The 19,032-nt window shown below is 40.5% G+C and overlaps 1 protein-coding gene across 5 annotated transcripts in view; it reads right to left on the bottom strand.

The window, feature by feature from the left end:
- The window catches only part of SCAF11 (SR-related CTD associated factor 11), a 35,955-nt gene extending 21,955 nt beyond the window's left edge, over positions 1 to 14,000 (bottom strand). Inside the window, exons 1-3 of one of the 5 annotated variants that reach the window (XM_015855006.2) lie at positions 13,834 to 14,000; positions 4,447 to 4,525; positions 3,464 to 3,618 (exon numbers count right to left, since the gene is read on the bottom strand). In XM_015855006.2, coding sequence (XP_015710492.1) covers positions 3,464 to 3,618; positions 4,447 to 4,507 — 216 coding nt within the window. In that variant the 5' untranslated portion in view covers positions 4,508 to 4,525; positions 13,834 to 14,000. Of the gene's footprint in view, positions 1 to 3,463; positions 3,619 to 4,446; positions 4,526 to 10,812; positions 11,172 to 11,900; positions 12,327 to 13,350; positions 13,370 to 13,415; positions 13,603 to 13,833 lie in introns of those variants that run through there. The other 4 variants (XM_015855013.2, XM_032443227.1, XM_015854998.2 and 1 more) reach the window with 4 other exon arrangements.
- Positions 14,001 to 19,032: the final 5,032 nt, after the last annotated feature.

The following is a 19,032-nucleotide window of genomic DNA, read 5'->3' on the forward strand; positions in this document are numbered from 1 at the left end:
TGAAATTATGATGAACTACTTATGTCACCATACTAGTTGACAGCTGATACCACCTTACTGGGAGAACTTGAACCCAAGCTCAAAAACATTCCTAGTTCTACACTGTGCTTCCCCAACTGATTTGTTGGCTGTTGCATGAATGTACTTCACTTGATTAATCTGCCAAGACAAACAATGTATCGGAGAACACCTAATTTGAAAAGAACACTCAGTTAGGAAAAAAAAAGTCCAGGTTTTCCACAATGACTTCCACAGTTTCTCCTCAGATGCAGTCTGTGTATTCATGACATCGATCAAGAAGCTTTTTGTTATTTTTCAGGCTTAGAGTTTCTTTGAACCCACTGCATACTCAGCTCATACATATAACCCTCCTACTGCCCACTGATTCGTGCTGCAGCAGATCACTGTGGAACATGATGCCACGTAAGCTGCTTTCTCCCTGTATTCCTTATGACAAAAGAAATCCAGATCAGAAAGAACACTAAGAATTGCAGTTACCACACAGAACACTTCAAAACAAAACAAACGAAGAAGTAACGACTGCTGTAAGATTAGAACACCTGCTAGAAATGGAATGCAAGTGAACTCTTTGTGCAAATTGCTTAGATGGTTTTTTTTTGCTGTTGTTTTTCTCCTTTGGACTGAAGGTGCACAGTCTGCTTGAATGTGCCCCAAAGCTTCAGAGAACTTACAACTAAATGTACTCCATTTCCAAACTCCCCAGATAAGAAAAAAAAAATGAATGAGATAAGCCAGGAACAAAGATTAGGAGAGATGTGCCTTACTAGGGAAGCGTCATTAAAAACCAACATCTCTATTGCATAGTGATGTTGATAAAACAGAAAACATTCGGTCTTTTTCCAGCACTCTTCCTCTCACCATTGCTCATAAGAAAAATTACTAGAAGAGCAATTATTCAGCATACTTACTAGCACTCTGAAGAACAGAAGGGAAGTTAAAATGCCTACAGAAGAGAAAATGTTTTATGTCGCCAAACTTAAAACCGTCACATTTGACTAGAATACAAAATAGCACAGTTTTCCTTTAATGCATGCAGGTGCAATAGCCTTGCTGCTACAGAAGCTGTCTTAGCGGAGGTGATTTTCAGATACTTGTGTTATCTGATAAATTCCTAGTCCACCTCCTTTAAGCTTTACTTAAATGCATTCAGACCTCTGGTAGAAACTAGAACATGTGCTTACCTATCTATAGTTTTGACCTCTTCTTACTAGTTGTATGAGATGGGGAATGTGCATGTAATTACTTCCCTGGATGTAACACAACCATAGTGACAGTATTTGAAGACTCCAGAGGAGTTTTTATGGAGGCAGAACAATATTATCATGTACATGTTCCTTATACTGAAGGTAACCCTTACACTTTCCTTCAGAACTCTCACTGAATGCTGAGTCTAACAGCGTTAGCTTCAGATTCAGGCATTTAAGTTCTCTCACCTCTGCATGACTGTCTAACAGCCATACTGAAAGACAAAGCCTCAAGCTTTCAAAGTCTACATTAGTAAATTATGGTGTTATCTTACAGAGGTGAGTGACAGCAAGCACAGGGCGAATGACACTTAGGCTAATCTTTGCATGCTTACTGAGAACACTCCCTGCCACTTCACCTGTCCAGGAGCTCTCAAGAGGGAGAGCACCATTTAGCTGGGTCAGAGGCATAAAAGATGACATTCTAATAGCATAGGAGGGTTTAACTAACTAAACTACAGCACTACTAAATATTTTGGAGTTCATGTATCTAGTGTTCTGTGGCAAACATCCTATTTAGCCCTTTGTGGATTCAATCAGCAGTTATTCATCTAAAAAGAACAAGAAAACCCAAACATCTTCTTAAAAAGTAAAGGCTTCAGAGCCGAACAGCTGCTGACTGCAGTAAGGAAACCTGTAGTTAGAGAGCAGCACAAGGAGAATGTGAACATCAAGCAACATCCCTGAGAGTTTTAGGCTTTTATTTTCAACTGTTCTCCAATGCTCACAGAAGAAGGAACATTCTCACAAAACATATTTATTTATACTCAAGAAAGAATATTCACTTCTTAAACAGAACCTGGTAGCACATTTTTAAACAAGCAGGTAGTTCTGAAATCTTAATCATTCAGAAGGACTCAAAAAGCCTAATCGTTAATTATTTAGTTCTTGATTGATCATTAACAAAAACTATCACCCCGCTACTTCTGTGGCAACACATCCAGTTCACCTGTAAACTCTAAGAAGTTACTTTTATTCTATTTGTATAGTATTTCATGCCAAAATAGATTTGATATGTCAAAAACTTTAAAAGAGTTGGCAAATGAATGATACAGAACAGAAAGCTGTTTTCCTCATAGTCTATCAGATGCTTTTAAGCCCACCATGAACACGCTGGAAAGCAGCAACAAGCCTTCAGCCTGCTGTACTTTTTCCTCTGTAACATCACTGCTGACTGCCATTTAGCTGCCAGAATAACTACCAGCTAAGGAAGTCAGGATTAAATTGTGTATGAGAATTTCCTGTTCGCTGCTAAATAAAAGCACTACAATTAATCATATGCAGAACAGAAAATCTGGCAATAGGAGACTTAAGTTTGTCACCTGCTCTGTAATTACAAATTAAATTTCCATCTAATAACTTTTGACAGTGAGAAGCCCATGTGAAGTCTAAAGAAATGATCTGCGATACTGACTACCTTCAGTAAAAAAAGAACACAAAAATTAAGGTTAAAAACAAGTTTAAAAGTACACAAGCATATTGCATGCACAGGTACACACACAACAACCTTTCTAAAGGATAAACCAAAATAACCAGTTACTGCAGAAGAAACCTATTGCAAAGAAACCAGTGTCTTCTACAGAGAATAATCTATTCAAGAGAACAAAAGTAAGACAAAGTAGCAACCTGAAGACTTAATGCATTGTTTACAGGACACACATGATGAAAAGGGGGATTAAACAAAGAATGAACAAGAATTTGTTCAAACAAGCAACTTTAAGGTTCTAGCCCTACCTACAGAGCTACAGCTCATCTAGTTACTAAATTACATACTTTTAAAAAGGCTGAATATCACTCAAGCCTTTTAGGAGAACTTTAGAAAAGCCAGGGTGTGATCAGACTTGTATTGTAAACCAACATGAAAACCAGCTGGCTTCAGTCCTAAGAGCTCACAGCGTGCAAAGCAGCACATAACTAAGTAAGATTAAGCTTGACTGACACTGCAATATTATGACACGTACATAACACTATCCGATTTTCCAGACAGCCATCATTGCTTTTTACTGTTCCTTAAACTCCCTAAACCATTAATAAGGCATGATGCCTACTAAAGTCAAACACAAAGTACCGCATCACATTAAGAAGTTTCCCACTGATCTATTTATAAGAATATAAAAGAAAAAGAAAATAAATCTATAGCTATTGGACATAACACAGCTTAATAAAAGAAAAACACGCACTTTGCTTCTCAGTCTTACCTCAGCCCATTTAAGAATACAAGTCATGCAGAAAGTATGACTACAGTTCTCAGGAAAGCCAATCTCCTGTTCCAGAAGGCAGTTCAGACAGATGGGGCACGTGTCACCGTCATGCAATAAAGTAGAACAGGAACAGCTTTCTTCCATTTCTTCACCTGGTATTATTAACATTCACACTTAGAATTCTTGTCTGCTTTTGAAACAAAGTCCTTGTAGATTTCAGTAACAAGGTAATAAAATACAACTGTGTAGACAGAAGCAAATTAATCACGTTTTCAAGTCTTCTGCAGTCAACATGCTGACCAGAGGAAAAGTTACAAGCCTATATTTCAGGTGAAAAACATTGTGCAATATTTCATAGAATGCTGTGCCATGATGTGCCATTAAAACAAAGGAAAGTTAGCTCTATGACTGCTTGGATTAGGAAAGCATCACAAAGTATTTCCCACCGACTACCAAGTCATTTACTTGTTGCTTTTCTGAAAGCTCCTCACATAATTGCACTGTGTCTACAAAATACATTATCCCAGCATATCAGATATTCATCTCTATATATACATACTTTACCTTCAGTTCTGTACTATAAGAAGTATTTTAATCCAAACGTGCTCAGGTATTTACCTAATAATGTACACTTAACAAAAATGGGAACATTTTTTATTTCAATTGGAAATTATTTTTATAAAACCAACTGAGACAAGAACTTTTCTTCAATCATTTTTACACTAAGCTAATCATTCTTTTGTGTAACTGTTGCCATTCAGTTCAGCAAGTAGAAGTTGACAAGTAAAACCCAGAATTCACAGGAAAGGATAAGGGCACTTCAAAGGCTGAAGGAAAACATGATGTTGAAATAGTGGTTATGTTTACACAACTTGTCTCAGAACAAGCAGCACACCAATTGAGGAACACATTTAAAATCTAACCTTTCATAGCCTGAACTTGAATAATATAACTTGGATGTTTTTATACACAGACTTTACCTTCCATGCCTTCATGCTTTTGACCCTCTGTATCTTGAATACACTGCTTTTTGTTCCTCATCTTCTTACAAGATGTAATCTGGAAAACAGAAACAGTTTACACAGTTCATTTATGCTGCAACTTGGAGATAAAAAATGACCACCATGAATATAACGAGCGCCCTCCATTTCATTATACTTTGTAGAGTACAAACACACAACATTAAGAGTCAGATACACATCATTTACAGTCTCTTTGCCATTTATGAGTATCATTAACGCTGTCTAGCAACTGGTACTTCCAACTTGGAAATTATTTTGTGCAGCAAATGTGAAGTTTCTGCACATTTCAAGACCGCCAACAGTGCTTTAACTTTTGAAAGTTAAACACATTAATAAGCTCCTATGCAAACCACTCCATTTAACACTGCAGTAACAAACCTCTTTAAATTGTCCTTCACAAATGGTCGAAGCAACCAAATTAAGCACTAAAGAAGGAGAAGAATTAGTTGCTTTCCACCCTGAGCATCACAGTAGTGATGCAAGGGAGCAAAATGAAAGCAGCTGATGTTTGCTTGCATCTTACTTTTATTACAAAATTGGAACTATTAACATCCAGGAAAGAAGGAATGGAAAGCTGTGATGTCCAGAAAGAGACTATTTCACCTGTGCTCGTCAGTGAAGCACAAAGAATAGCAAGGACAAATCTCTATCCAAAGGAGGTGTATGGAATGATAGCATGGACAGAATATCATTGGGATCCACATCATGCAGTCTGAAAAAACTTGATACTTTACAATGAAGTAGCAAGCGTATGTTATTTGGATGACTTATGTACAGCATGCAGAATGAAATATGCTTGGAGAAACATCTACGCTGATATCTGAATCTCTTGCATTTCAAACCCTGTTGTCACACTAGACATGCTTTAAGCACCCAAAGTTCCAACCCAACAGCCCCAAAGGGACCAACAGCTTTGTCCTGAACTCTATAAAGCTTTTTATTTACAAGGACAAACTAAAGCTTCACAAAAGACTGAATGAAAATGACCAAGATTTACTATATAAGCACTCAGACCTGAGGCAAACTTACTGGTATCTCAAGCCCTTCTGTTTAATGGCTTTACTAGAAAAAGCAGCAGGCAGAACTGAGAGCACCACCATCACATTTGTCAGCTACACACTGGTTTTCACTTTACTACCTGGATATACGGTAGTTGGAGATGCAGAATTAGCCTCCTAAAACTTTTTTTTCTGATGAAGTCTTTATGGTTTGGTCTTTGCACTTAACAAGTGTTTTAATGAGTCTTCCTTAAAAAAAAAACAAAAAACAAACAGAAATGAGATAATCGCAGCCAGCCATCATATAACATATTCCCTGCTTTTGCAGGCAGTCCAAGAAAGCAGGGCTCTGATCTATGCATCCCATAGTTTATTAAATAAATGGTCAAAACTGTGAAACTAATTAGAAATCCGTGGTTGGAATTCTAATGGGAGCATCGATGGCATTTAGAAACTACTTCTTAAATTCTCCCCAGGAGAAACATGTTATTCACATCAGCTAGGGGAGGGAAGGAAGAATAAAACTAAAATATGTAAGGAAATTAATAGTAGAGCATTGATAGTGGTGTAACAACTGACACATGAAGTCATCGCACTTCTGCTTCTTCTCACAAACTTTCTTTATGCCCAGTAAACAAAATGCAGTAACTAGATATAGTCATCCTCCAGTCATGGTCTATGGGCCAGTCTGAACAGAAGTACACTTGTTCATTTTAGGAGGATAGAAATAAAGATCATAGAACAAAACCTTCAGTAAGCAAGCACAAAATGATACCCAACACTGGCGTATTCTTGTTGCCTTAGGGGACAAGACTCAGGAAACATTTGTATGTAATCTCTCAGCTTACACACGTGATGCATTTGAACTTAAAGGAGTAATTTGTTTTGACTGCTCTGTTTACATGAAACACTGCATGTTACAGAGAACGTCTACTAGTTCCATTTTTATTTAGTAACTCAAAACACAGTTTCAAAACTGAAACAATAATGAGACACACACTCAGTGTTTTAGAACAAACTTGGTTAAGAAGTCAACAGTAACATCCTTTACTTCCATCATTTTCTGGGGGTAGTATGCAGTAGGGCTCTATCCAGCCCTATGCAATTTAATGGCCTTTAAGAAACCTTGGAAGGTTTAAAACTCCTCCCTTGGAATGCTTATTTCAAATGTAAAAAGCATCCTGACAACCAGACATGCAAAACCAAAGTTTAGTAAGCGGTGACAACACACAGAGCATCCTCTAGACATTCCCATATGGACCCATAAACTGCGGACCACTGGGATGCCAACATCCAACTGCTGATGAACATCTTAAGAACTTCTGCCAGAAGCTCTGTACCATCCTAGAGATGGACTGAGGAAACGGCATTTCCAGCAGCATTTTTAAAACATTTTAAAAGCTTTTGGCCTTCTTGTATCACTTAGTCCATCTCAACACATACTCCTATAAAAAGAAGACTACTGGGTGTTTCCCCATAAGGGAACATCAAGAACCTTTAGTTCTCTTTTATTTGGAAAAAAACTTGCAAGTTGTTTAAAGTTCCTGAAAGGTCGACTTGTTTCAAGTAACACTTCAGTAATGTTGTCTGCCCTTCAATAAATGAGGACTGAACTGGGAATCTGGAAGCACTTCTCCTGGATTTATTCCTTTGTGTAGAACTTCCTAAGAACAGAACCAGGAGGCACACTCAGAGGACACCTTATAAAAAGGATCTTTACTTTTTGTCTGCTCAATTTGCACCTTGCCTTCATTAACAAGTGGAAAGTCACAGAACCAACTAACACAAAAAGAATGAAAAAAAACAGCTCTTATGAAGAAACAGTTTTTGACTATATATGGTTTAAGTCTATTCATGTAGACCCAGACTCTAAAGAATCAGAGCTATTCAGGCAAGGAGACAATGCTGATCTAAAAAGTCCATCCAAACCCTCTTAGAAGAAAATTATCCAGGACAGCTAATCTAAACGCTGGTTGCCACCAAAAGAAGCAGCTCAGTTTCTCACCAACAGTGGAGGTGAGCAGGCTGAGCTAAGAGCCATATGTGCCAAAGAAACGGCAAAGAACAGAACGGGTGAGTGAAAAGATAAAACAGGACCGACTCTTTTGACAGCAACAAGGTGCTGGAATAGCTAAGACTTTCTAGTCAAACTCTCTCCTCTAGAAGGAAACACCAGTATGGTCAACTCAGTTGAGAACTGGAATGGGCTCCCCAGGGCACTGGTGATGGCACCAAGCCTGACAGAGCTCAAGTGGTGCTGCTCATCAGAATCACAAGCATCAACAAAGCTACTGGGACAATCTACATGAAGACTCGCATTTCTGCAAGGTAGGAAAGGTATCATGTTTGACCCAAATCCCTAAAACACAGGGATATTCATTCTCTTTCAAATATCCGCCAAAAACGCACCAAAGAAAGTTTCCTTATACACATGAGTATAGACTGTGCTATCACACACAGCTGAGCCTCATGTTATGAGGAAGCTCATGAAGTTCTGCACCATTGGTGCATTCAGGGTGACCACTAACAACCAAGATGGCCAGTGCTTAGGTAAATGTAGTTCACAGGCTAAGAACTGCACAAAGCTAGGCCTGTTAGCCAGTAAGGAAAAAAAATACATATTTTTGCAAGTTGTAACAGCGCAGTCTCGTTTTATTTGCTGTTCATATTCACAGCTGACACCTAAACCGTAATTCAGGGCTATATTGTATCCCTTCTGGTTCTTCAGCCAAACTTCCTGGGTTTGTGAGAAAACCCCTTTCTGCTCTGACAGGCAACAAAGTAGGTTATAGTCAAGTCTCTGGCAGCTCCTGAGGATACAGAAGTATTGAGGACAAAGCCTCAGAGCTTCCCTAGGCACTGAAATAATGCTGCTGCAATAAAGCTGCCACTCATAACACTGCTTTCCACAAGTGCTCTGAATCAAAGACAAATCCCTAATCTTCACAGAAATTTACAGCTTGGCCTGCAACAGCTCTAAGACAACAAATGCTCGCTGGGTTTAATGCATGTCATGGAGCCATGGTTAATTGCCCACATGCAGAAGCAGGTTCATTTAGAGTAGTGACGATGAACAGAAGGTACTGAAGACTAATACAAGATGATGAAAAGTATACTCACAGAAGTTAAGACTGCTCCATTTTGCTTTCCAAAACTATTACTTTCAATACAAGGCAAGAAGCATTGTACCTGTTCCATATGCTGCTGACAGAACACTCAAGCATCACAGTGATAGACATAACAGAAATAAACAAGCAATAGAAAATAGGCCATGTAACATTCTCCCGCTAAGTATACAGGTCAGCACTAATGAGTTCCTTCTAAGTAGCCTGTGACTAAATTGTGTGAAATTGAGATTTACAAACAACAGGAGCTAATTGCAGGTTAGATACTACTGTCACAGCGCACATAGCTCAAGCATCTAAACCAAATCAGCACAACCTTGCAAGCCTGTCTCTTGCTGCTGAAAGTCCTTAGTCACACACACACTCCTCACCCAGAAGGGTGAGTATTACATACCACAGCCAGCAGAAATGCCTCAGTCGTTTCCAAGAACAGTTCAAACGTGCTTTTTTCCTACCCACTTGGAAACATCAATATTTTCATGCTTTCCAACAGAGAGCAGATATGTGGCAGTAGGTCACTGAGGCCAAGAATATTCTTGCCACATAAGCAACTCTTCCAAACCCAGCCATGTCAAAAACATGGAAAAAAAAAATCTACATTTGCTCAAGCAAACTTTGTTAGTCATTCTATTTACTTTTCCCCATAAACTAGATCTGTGTTCAGCATACACTTGAAGTTCCTGTCCCATTGCTGCACTGCACATGCAACATTCCCACAAGATGAATGAGCATACTTCAGCCAACACTATGGCAACACAGCAGGACTTGCTGCAAACACTTCTGTGATGCTAAAGAAACCAGGAAGACATCTTTATGTTTCTTAACAACATCCTGAACACACCCAAGGAGCTGGACAGCAGGCATGCAGGACATGAACTAAAAAGACCTTGCCAAGAACTGGAAAAGTTAAGGCCTTTCAGCCACAGAAAGAAAAATGATAAAATCCATTCAGACAGTGTAAGACTGAACACACACGTAAAGCTAACACAACAGCAAAACCAGAGTATCAGGTAATAAAAATCATACTGTGCCACAAAAGAAAGGGAGAAACATGCAGTTGTCCTGTTACAGATTATCATTTTTTTCTTTCATCCAGATCATGGCTTCTAAATGCTGATCTCCCATGAACTGAATGGCATCCCTCTAATAGAGTTATGTAACCCACAGGCTGACGTAGCATTTTATGGATTTACTTCAGTGGAAACATGCACTGTAAAAGATCGCATGGAACCATATCCACACACTTGTTAGAACTATATGGAACTGAGTCCCCCATTAAAAGCCTACTGTTCTCTTATTTTAAAGATCAGACAGAGCATTTAGTGATACCACATGCCCTGTGAAAAACTGAGTTTCCCTAAGAAGTAATTTCAGCTTAGAAGTGTTCAGACATTGACATACAAGGAAATCAAAAAGACAAAGAAAGTAGCATGGTTGTTCAAACATGCATTTTGCCTCACAGAAGCATACTAGAATACTCTTAGAAATACATTATGTGAAAGCCATGATGTCAAAAAACAGCCCTCAAGCTCCTTTTCACTTATTTTCTAAGCACAGGTCAAAGACCTCTTATAAAGCTTGCACCAGAAATGTTTTACTTTTGGGAAATGGTATAAAAACAAAGAGCTTGCAAAGGGTTTATCACGACAATTGAAACTGTTTTGAGCACCACTGTATTTTTGAAGAAAATCTTTTACAGTATTTGTAGATCAACGCGTTAGATGCCACTCGAGAAGCAGTAAGACAGATGGGGAGTGAGCAGTTCCAATTACTGTTCACTTGCTTTCACTGTTCTGACTCAGTGATCACTTTCAAGATAGCTAAAACAAGCTAGAAAAACAGCCAAGAATAGAAGAAGGGGTGTGAGAAGGTTTCCTTAATGCCGACAGCGACAGACAAAATGTAACAGGAACTATCTGCTGTGAAACAGGGAAAAACCAGACCTGACCCTGAAAATCTATAGTGAAAATCACAATTACATTGATCTAGAGAAAAGGGCACACTTTACCCTCTTTATTTGGAAACATCTCGAAATCCCATGGAGTTCAGACCTAACAGGCAGCTCTTCTTAATTGTTTCATGGGACTTGCACTTACCTTTAGTTCCACCTACCCGTGTGCCCACAGCAGCCACCACATTTTGTGTCACAAGTAGCAAACTAAGAACACTCAAGAAAAACTAAACCGCACTGAAGTGCTTATTCAGTGGCTGTACAGAAAGCAGAGTATTTCCTCCTCTCTCCTTCAAGGATCTTCACAATCATCACCCAAGTAATTTGTTCAAGCAGTCTGATCAATACTGCTCATCTGCCTTGGGATTCTCCTTGAGAACACAAGCAGTGAGTATCATTATGACTCAGTTCCATTCCAAGTTCTCCACTTCTCCTGCAGCACACCAAAGGTAGAAAGAAGTCTTCATTGCACTGTGTTGCTGCTAAAGGTACAGATGGACTCGTGTGAAGACTTGAAATCCACCAGCATCTGGATTCATCTTTGTTGTTCGTGCTTTCAGTCAAACAAAAGCCAAGCAGGAACACAAGTGTTAACTCACTCTATTCCAGCAATAATTCCAAACACCAGGAGCATCTGCCAGGTTAACTAACTCACAGACAGTACCTCAGAAGGAAGATGCACTGTAAACCACAAACACACCAAAAGCAGACAACAATTTGCTTTACAGAAGATCCACCAAATAATCTCTAATGAGAGCATTCCAGTACCCTAAAACTCAAACTGTGTGTTCTCCTGGGGAAGAAGGGTAACACCGGTGTTTCATCAAGATAATCTGTGAGAAAGCATTACTCCATAGAAAGAAAACAGATGAAAACATTCACTTTAGCACTGTGTACACAAATGTAACGTGCTATACTCATAGCCTACGGGTGCATGCAAAGTTTATTGCTACAACTAATATGAAAAAGTTAACTTAGCCTACTTCATAGATAATCAAACACAGTATTTTGATCATCCTTTGTCATATCAGCTAACAATTGTGCCAGCCTAAAAATGACAACTGCCACATTTGGTTAAGTTTAATTGGCTTCTCTTAAGACTTTCAGTTGGAGAAACAATCCCAAGTGCCATAAATATAAGCTGTAGGAAAGCAACATGTTTCTAGTAGCAACAGGCTTTGAAATAACAACAACAACCAAACAAAAAAGCAGAAGTATGCTTTACATAACATGCACGTTAGAAACCTCTGAGATTTATGGCTACAGGAGAAACTTTAAGGCACAATATCCCCCAAGTCTGCAAAACAGGCAAATAAAGACAATAAGAACAGTTCTCACATGTATAAAAGTTATTTTCCTTTTCATCAGTTTGGCAGATAAACCATTTTAGAATTCATTCATTCCAAGTGTTGCACTGAAGAAGCAGTTCAGATGTCAGTAGGAACTCGAGCGTAACTTATTTACAGCGGAACTGAAGCGGAAGGGCATTATAAAGCCAACTTTAAATAGGCTTTGCACGTTTTACTACTCAGGGTGATGGAAGACTGAAAGCATTCTGCAAAGAATTCCTGAAACAGGTAAAAACACGCTTATAACCAAAGCGCTCCTTATCATGAGCAGAACCGTCTACAGGGCAAAGGCCACAAATCACACACACAGTGCTATTCAAAATACAGTCACGTGAGAGCAAAGAATCTGTCTCCTGGATGATTCAGAAGGGACAGCAGAGTAACCACAGAACATAAACTTACACCTTCATACTGAGGGTAACTCAACAATTATCACATACTGTGTCTGAGCACAGCACACTAAAGCTCAAAAACCTCACTGAGTTCCTAGAGAAGCATTCACAATCTTGAATATGATCTGAACCTCAGATAAAGTAGTGATTTCAGCTTTACTGTTATTAGAGAAGGTCTGGAAAACGCTCCTTCATCTCTCACCGAAGTGAACTTATATTTTTCTAAAGACAAATTTACCGTCCATTCTGCCCACTCACAAGTAACTTTAAAGCAAGTGAACCATGAAAGAAATCCTGTATATTTCTTACTTGGTCCATTTACCACCCTAGAACTTACCCCATTAGCAACTGAGAGCTACTGAAAAAATCTGCATAATTCCAACATCGTAACTTCATGTAAGAGCCTAAATGGCTCTTCCCCATTCACATCTGTCTCCTCCGAGGAAAACAACCAAAACCCTTAATATTCCTAAGAAAGAAGTCACTGTAATCACTCCCAGCTCCTCTCCACGTGGCAGGAGCATTTTTGTGCACTTCTAAATCCAGCTTCCCGGTTAAAAACTAAAAGAAATGCTTAAATTCTTATTTAATCAATTAAATCACAGCAATTTTTAGTAATTTTTGCCACTTCATTCAAGGAAATCGCTGCTTACTTTAAGAAGACACTACAGTGAGCTGACAAGAGGCTTTCCCCATAGCTTTTCTATGACAAGAACGTTTGGATGCCCACAGCAACATTCTAAGCTAAACTACCGTTCCCTATGATCTAAATGAAAGTTAAGCACTCAACACGTTAATGATTCAGAACTATAAGACGAGCCACCAACATAACTTGACTTCGCTTTAAGGGTATCAAGCCCCATATCACTATGAAGAGTTATTCAATCAGAAGAGGCGCTCCGTTCCGTTCCACAGTTACTGAGCAGCCATATCAGTTCCTGCCCGTTTTTAGAAGGCGGTTCTTCGCAGCGGCAGAGCCCAGTGACCGATACCAACCAACAGCTCCGCCCTCGGAGCCGCGTTATCGCTTTCTCACTAACAACTTACAGCCAACTTGTTGTCCAACACGAAAGCATGACGGGAGGGAAGGAAGGAAGCACCATCAGCCTTACCCACAAAGTCCCGTTTCAAAGTTACAAACGCGGAGCTCGGCTGTCAGCACACGGAGCTACGTGCGGCTCTGGCGATGCTGCTCAGCGCTCACCGAGAGCCCAAGCCCACACACCGGAGCCCGTACACCGGGAGCCCCACACACCACACACCAGCCGCCCGCTTCCCGCCGGACGGAGCTTTGTTCGCCGCTCGGCTCCACGTGAGCCCGCCGGGGGCCGCCCCTTTGTCCTCCCCAGGCCTCGCGGAGCCGCCTCCCCCCATCCCCGTCCCCGCAGCCCCGTGAAGGCTCCACCGGAGCCGTGCCGAGGTCCCGCCCCCCGAGGCCGCGGAGGGAGCGGGCGGGCTCCGAGAGGCGCCGGAGCACCGGGCCGGCCGCGGAGCCGCCGGTGACGGAGCTCACTGCCCTCCAACGTTTACCTGTCGCCGCTGCGTCCTCCGGCGCGGTCAGCACCATGGAGCGGAGGTTCCGCTTCCCCCGCCCGGCGGAGGCTCGGCAGGGCCGGGCCTGGCTCAGCGGCCGCCGGGCCACATGTCCCACGGGCGGCGCCGGCGGGAGCCGCGAGGGGGCGCTGTGCTGCCAACTTCCGCTAAGGGAGGAAGTGAGGAAAGAGCGGCGTGGCGGCGCGGCCCGCAAAGCATTGTGGGAAATGTCCTACGGCAACGCATGGCGGGGAGGGACACGTGACTCGCCGCCTGGTGGCGGGCGGGGGCGCCTCCTGCTGGCGGCACGGGGTGGGACTGTAGTGACGTCATCTGAATGCGACGTGTGTGGGGCGGAACTGCTCCTATATATATAATATATATAATAATATATATATTTATATATGTGTGTACACACACACACACAGCCCCCCCTACCCCCCCATCATCTCCTCCATCATCTCACAGAATCACAGAATGACCCGGGTTGGAAGGGACCTCAAGGATCATGTAGTTCCAACCCCCCTGCCTGGCAGGGCCACCAAACATACACCTTTACTAGATCAGGTTGCCCAGGGCCCCGTCCAACCTGGCCTTGAACACCTCCAAGGACGGGGCATCCACAACCTCCCTGGGCAGCCTGTTCCAGGGCCTAACCACTCTCCTAGTGAAGAACTTCCCCCTAACATCCAACCTAAATCTTCCCTCTTTTAACTTAAAACCATTTCCCCTAGTCCTGCTACTGTCAGCCCTTTCGAAGAGTTTACTCCCCTCCTGGGTGTAAGTTCCCTTCAGGTATTGAAAGGCAAATAAACTAGTGAGTACATCATCTCCCCCATCATCTCCCCCATCTCCTTCCCCGGTCCATGGCAGTGGTGTATCCAAAATGACCGAATTAACGTCTAGCATTGGTATACATTCATTGGCAACCTTATAAATTGCCATGATTACTGACAGAATATTAACTTAAGGATTCTCTCATGAGACCTTGAGTAATGGCAGCTTGGGGCTGAAAGGTAATGCTCTTTATTTGGGTGTCTGCTCCCAGAAGCAGCTTGTCAAGGATAAAAAGGCAGTAAGTTCTGCTAAAGAAGGAAGGCAGTGTGAGCTGTGGCTCCTTCTGTTCTCTCTGTGCATGACAAGGAGAGTGAGGAGTTTAGGTTTTGTACAGGGTCATACAAGTAGAGGGTCATGAACTCTCTACTAACCTGTGTAAATCCTATGGTAGAGGCACATTCATAAATCAATCAGATTGCACTCATTCAGGTGCTCATTAGTATTTTGCTTAAAAATTGAGAAGGGAAAGCAATTTGGCCTGGAGGGATGGATACAATATTGGGAATAAAGGTGAACAGGACAGGGAGAGAAGAATTAGGCTGGGGCAAAGTTGATGCGAATAGCTACAGAAATAGACCATTAAAATTTTGATTAGCAGAGAATCTGGGAGCACCAGATAATTAAGTAATCTTACTAGATGAATCTTTTGTTAAAATGAGACTCTTACTTCAATAATCTTATGACTTTTTAGCCAAGCTTATGTTTTTTACAATTTCATTTTCTTTTTCACACATTTAGTACTGGTAAAAACATAATTTCTTTAGTCTAGTTTTACCTGCTCTAAGCTTAAAATATTCTTATGACGCTAGAGGTTGTCCATAATGAAGGTAGACGCCACAAGTCATAAATCCTTTCTTAGACTAAAGCTGGGACTAGTGAAGGCAGCTACTTCTACCAATTGTCTTTTGTAGCTAGACTTGAGTATAACTTTTTTTGGTCATATTTTTCCCCCTACATCTTCCTAAGAAGGCTGGGGGGAGGGTGTACAAAGTAATAGCTACCCACGAATGCAGAAATTAGGATTAGCATGGAGAGCAGAGGGGAAGATGGAAATACTTGTATTTTTGTGTTGTAAATTTGAATTATTAAGTATTCTTTATAATTGAAACAATCTAGTGCCACTTACCATATACATAATGTTGCAACAGCGGCGACTGACCTTACTTTCTTTCTTAGTGCAATAAGACGGAACAAGCCTGAATCAGTATTTCTGGAGTCTTGAAGCTTCCAGTACTACTGGGTCTCTGAAAGAGAGAAAGTGAAAAAGATGTAAAATAACAGATTGTTCTTCCTTTTGAGATTCATTGATGAAAGCTAACAAAGTATTCCATATCAAGGGAATGAAAGAACCACGGAAGGCGTATTGTTTTGGCTACCTCTTTTCAGATACTCATTTGAGCAAAGAACAATTCAGCTATTTGGCACTTGTATTCTGAGCTTTTGAACAGTGTAGATATATTCAAATGACATTAAAAAAAGTCTGAAGTGGACTCCGAGATTTTATTCAGAGCTCATTACCCTTTCTGCCCCCATGTAGAATCAGCCATGTATATATTGCTTCTTTGTTCAGTTTGTGCTTCAGGACCTCTCAAAGTGGACTCTGTCTTCCAACACTTCATCAAGTGAGCAAGTTCTGTGGTTAAAAAGTTCCACTTCTGGAAATTTGTTCCTAATCCATAACCTGGATCCTTCCTTTTGCATCTGAAGCCCAAAGTTTTAGTCCTGTTCACTATGGCCACAGGAAGCAGGAAGTTCCTTTTCTCTTTGTAACAGATTTTTACCTGCTCTTAACTAAAATTCTTCTCAGTTGTCGCTGTCTTCTTTTTTTCTTTTCTTTTTTTTTTTTTTTTCTTTTTTTTTTTCTTTTTGGCTAAACAGCATTGAAAGGCCTGCTGAAATCTGGTACATCAGTCCATCCTGTCCACAGGGCCTGCTATTCTACTACACAATCTGTGATTTGCATAACACCATCTGATGTTTGTTTGTATCTCAGTATCTTTGAAGTACTTAGAAGTGGGTTTCCCGATGACTTTCTTCAGACGTTTTCTGGAAATCTCTTTTCTTCCACTTTCCAGCAATGAATTTTGATCATTGTTTCCATTTCAGATTCCAGATTCAACTTTAGATTGTATTTAGATACCGCTCAAAAACAAAGCCCTGGAAACAAGCAAGGTGGTGCATTTCATTTTTCTAATAACATGGTATTCTGAAGTCACTGTCTTTGGTACTTGAATTCTCATTGCTTCTTAGGGAATTTCTAATTTTGGTGTTCTGGAGCATATTATATGTGCATACATCCTAGTAAGTAGGTTGTGCGTTCTGTTTGTCAATATGTCTTGGATGTTTGTCTGCAATGAGAAAATTATTTCCTTGCTAGAACTTTTCATTCTTTACTAGTTCTAAGCTTTTGTTTGATTGAGACACGGTGGGTTTCATTTATTTATTTATTTACATGCAGCATGTCTTTGCTTGTAAACATTGTTGTTCGGAAATGCAGCATAATATTCTATGAATAAGAGAATGAGTCAACACTTCTTAATGAGGAATTAAAGATTTCTGCTTTTCAGCCAGCAGGAATGCAAAAGGCTGGTCTACAAAAGGAAGGTCTAAAACCTGAAAAAAATATATATTTTGATAGAATAGCTAATTTAGTTAACTTTGTTTCCTTGTATTTGTTTTCATAGGGTTTGGAGACTTTTTACAGTTGGCAGAGTTATCAAACCCTTGGTTTGCTCCTCAATACAGGCCTCCTATCTCGCACAATGTACCCATCCCTTTCAGACACTGATACCAGACTTGTTTAACTAGCAGAGTATTCATTTTCCCTTTTTTCCCTTTTTAAATTTTTTGTTGTAACTCACTAGAAGGGACTAATCAGGTACTTTTGATTCTACTATTAGTATTTGAAGCAGCTGTGTTTACCACTTAGTAAACTAAATACAAAAACTCTGTTGGTTTAATCTTGGCAGCATTCATCTTTAGAAGGATCTAATGGATGGGATCAAATCAGATAAGATTTGGCAGTGCGCATTTCAGGTTCACAATATTTCTGTATCCAGGAGCCATGCATCAGTTCCTCAGAGTTTCCTGTTCAATTAAAGTTACATTCTGGCCCTGAAGCTGAAGAGGAGGATCTTGGATAAAAAACAAGACTCTCCCAGTTCTCTGTGGATAGCAGCAATCCTTTTATATGGGATCAGAGGAATTTTATAACGCTCTTGGCCAGTATTTTCTTATCTGTATGCCAGTTAGTGGTCACACTTTGTACTCTGTGGAGATGGATTGGAATCCTCTGAAATAAATCCCACTGTAGAAATGAAAGATGTTATTAATGGCAAGATTGAATATCATGAAGAAGAAAAGGTTTCCTGTGTTTAGGGCTGTGAGGAAACAGGATGTGAGATAATTAGCCATAATTTATAATATATAACCATATTGTTTCCTCAGGAAGAAATGGGACGGGTGCCATCCTGTCATGGAGACACCATTCTTTAATTATTCTAAGAGTTCCCATGAGTATTTTACAAATATTCTGGTAGTTAGCTGTGACAAACCACATTTATTCATAGTCCTGAAACAAAAAAATGCTTGTAGCTTTTAACACCAGCATTTAACATGTACATACCTTGCAAATTCCAACAAAAACCCAACAGTACACTTCTTAGTGAAAACAAATGGCATTCTTATCCTCTTTCAAATCATTTTTTTCCTAATCTGTGGGATGTTGACCTGTCTAAATTAGCATGCTGGACTGAGGCTGAACCCCTTAATGCCAGCGTTCCTCTCTACAAACCTGAACAGGCATACTGATTTCGTTCAAACTTGCACCAACAAGTTGTGATAAATATTATTGAAAGCTGTGGGTGTAACTATCACCCATCTCTTGGAAGAACCATAGGAGATAGCTAAGCAAAAGCCAAGTTAAACTCAAATGAAAGGCATACATGGACTATGGGTGGAGAGGTTTTGCTGTGCTATGTTTTGAACTGAGCCCTGAGTGTGTGTGTGACAGAGTGAGAAGGAGGTTGAGTGGGAACAGAGTTAATCAGGAATGCCAAGGAAAAACTGAGAGTACAGCTGAAGTATTTAGGGTAGCAGAGTCTTTCACATTTGTGCAAATAAGCAGAATAAGCAAAATTGTCACACAAGATTCCTTACTCTTCTTTCAGCCTCTTCTCATGCAGAGTTGTAAGATCTCACACTGTTATCCGCCCACTTCCATCAAATGGTGTAGCAGTGCATAACGCATGAGTCAACCACGGCATGCTTCAGGAAAGCCTGTGATAAATCCAGCATGAGACACATGAGCAAGCTGTATGTTTTGAAGCTACAATATTTACTGGGAACTGGGGGCACGAC

The sequence above is a fragment of the Coturnix japonica genome, chromosome 1, assembly GCF_001577835.2.
Source record: "Coturnix japonica isolate 7356 chromosome 1, Coturnix japonica 2.1, whole genome shotgun sequence".
NCBI classification, from domain to species: Eukaryota; Metazoa; Chordata; class Aves; order Galliformes; family Phasianidae; genus Coturnix; species Coturnix japonica.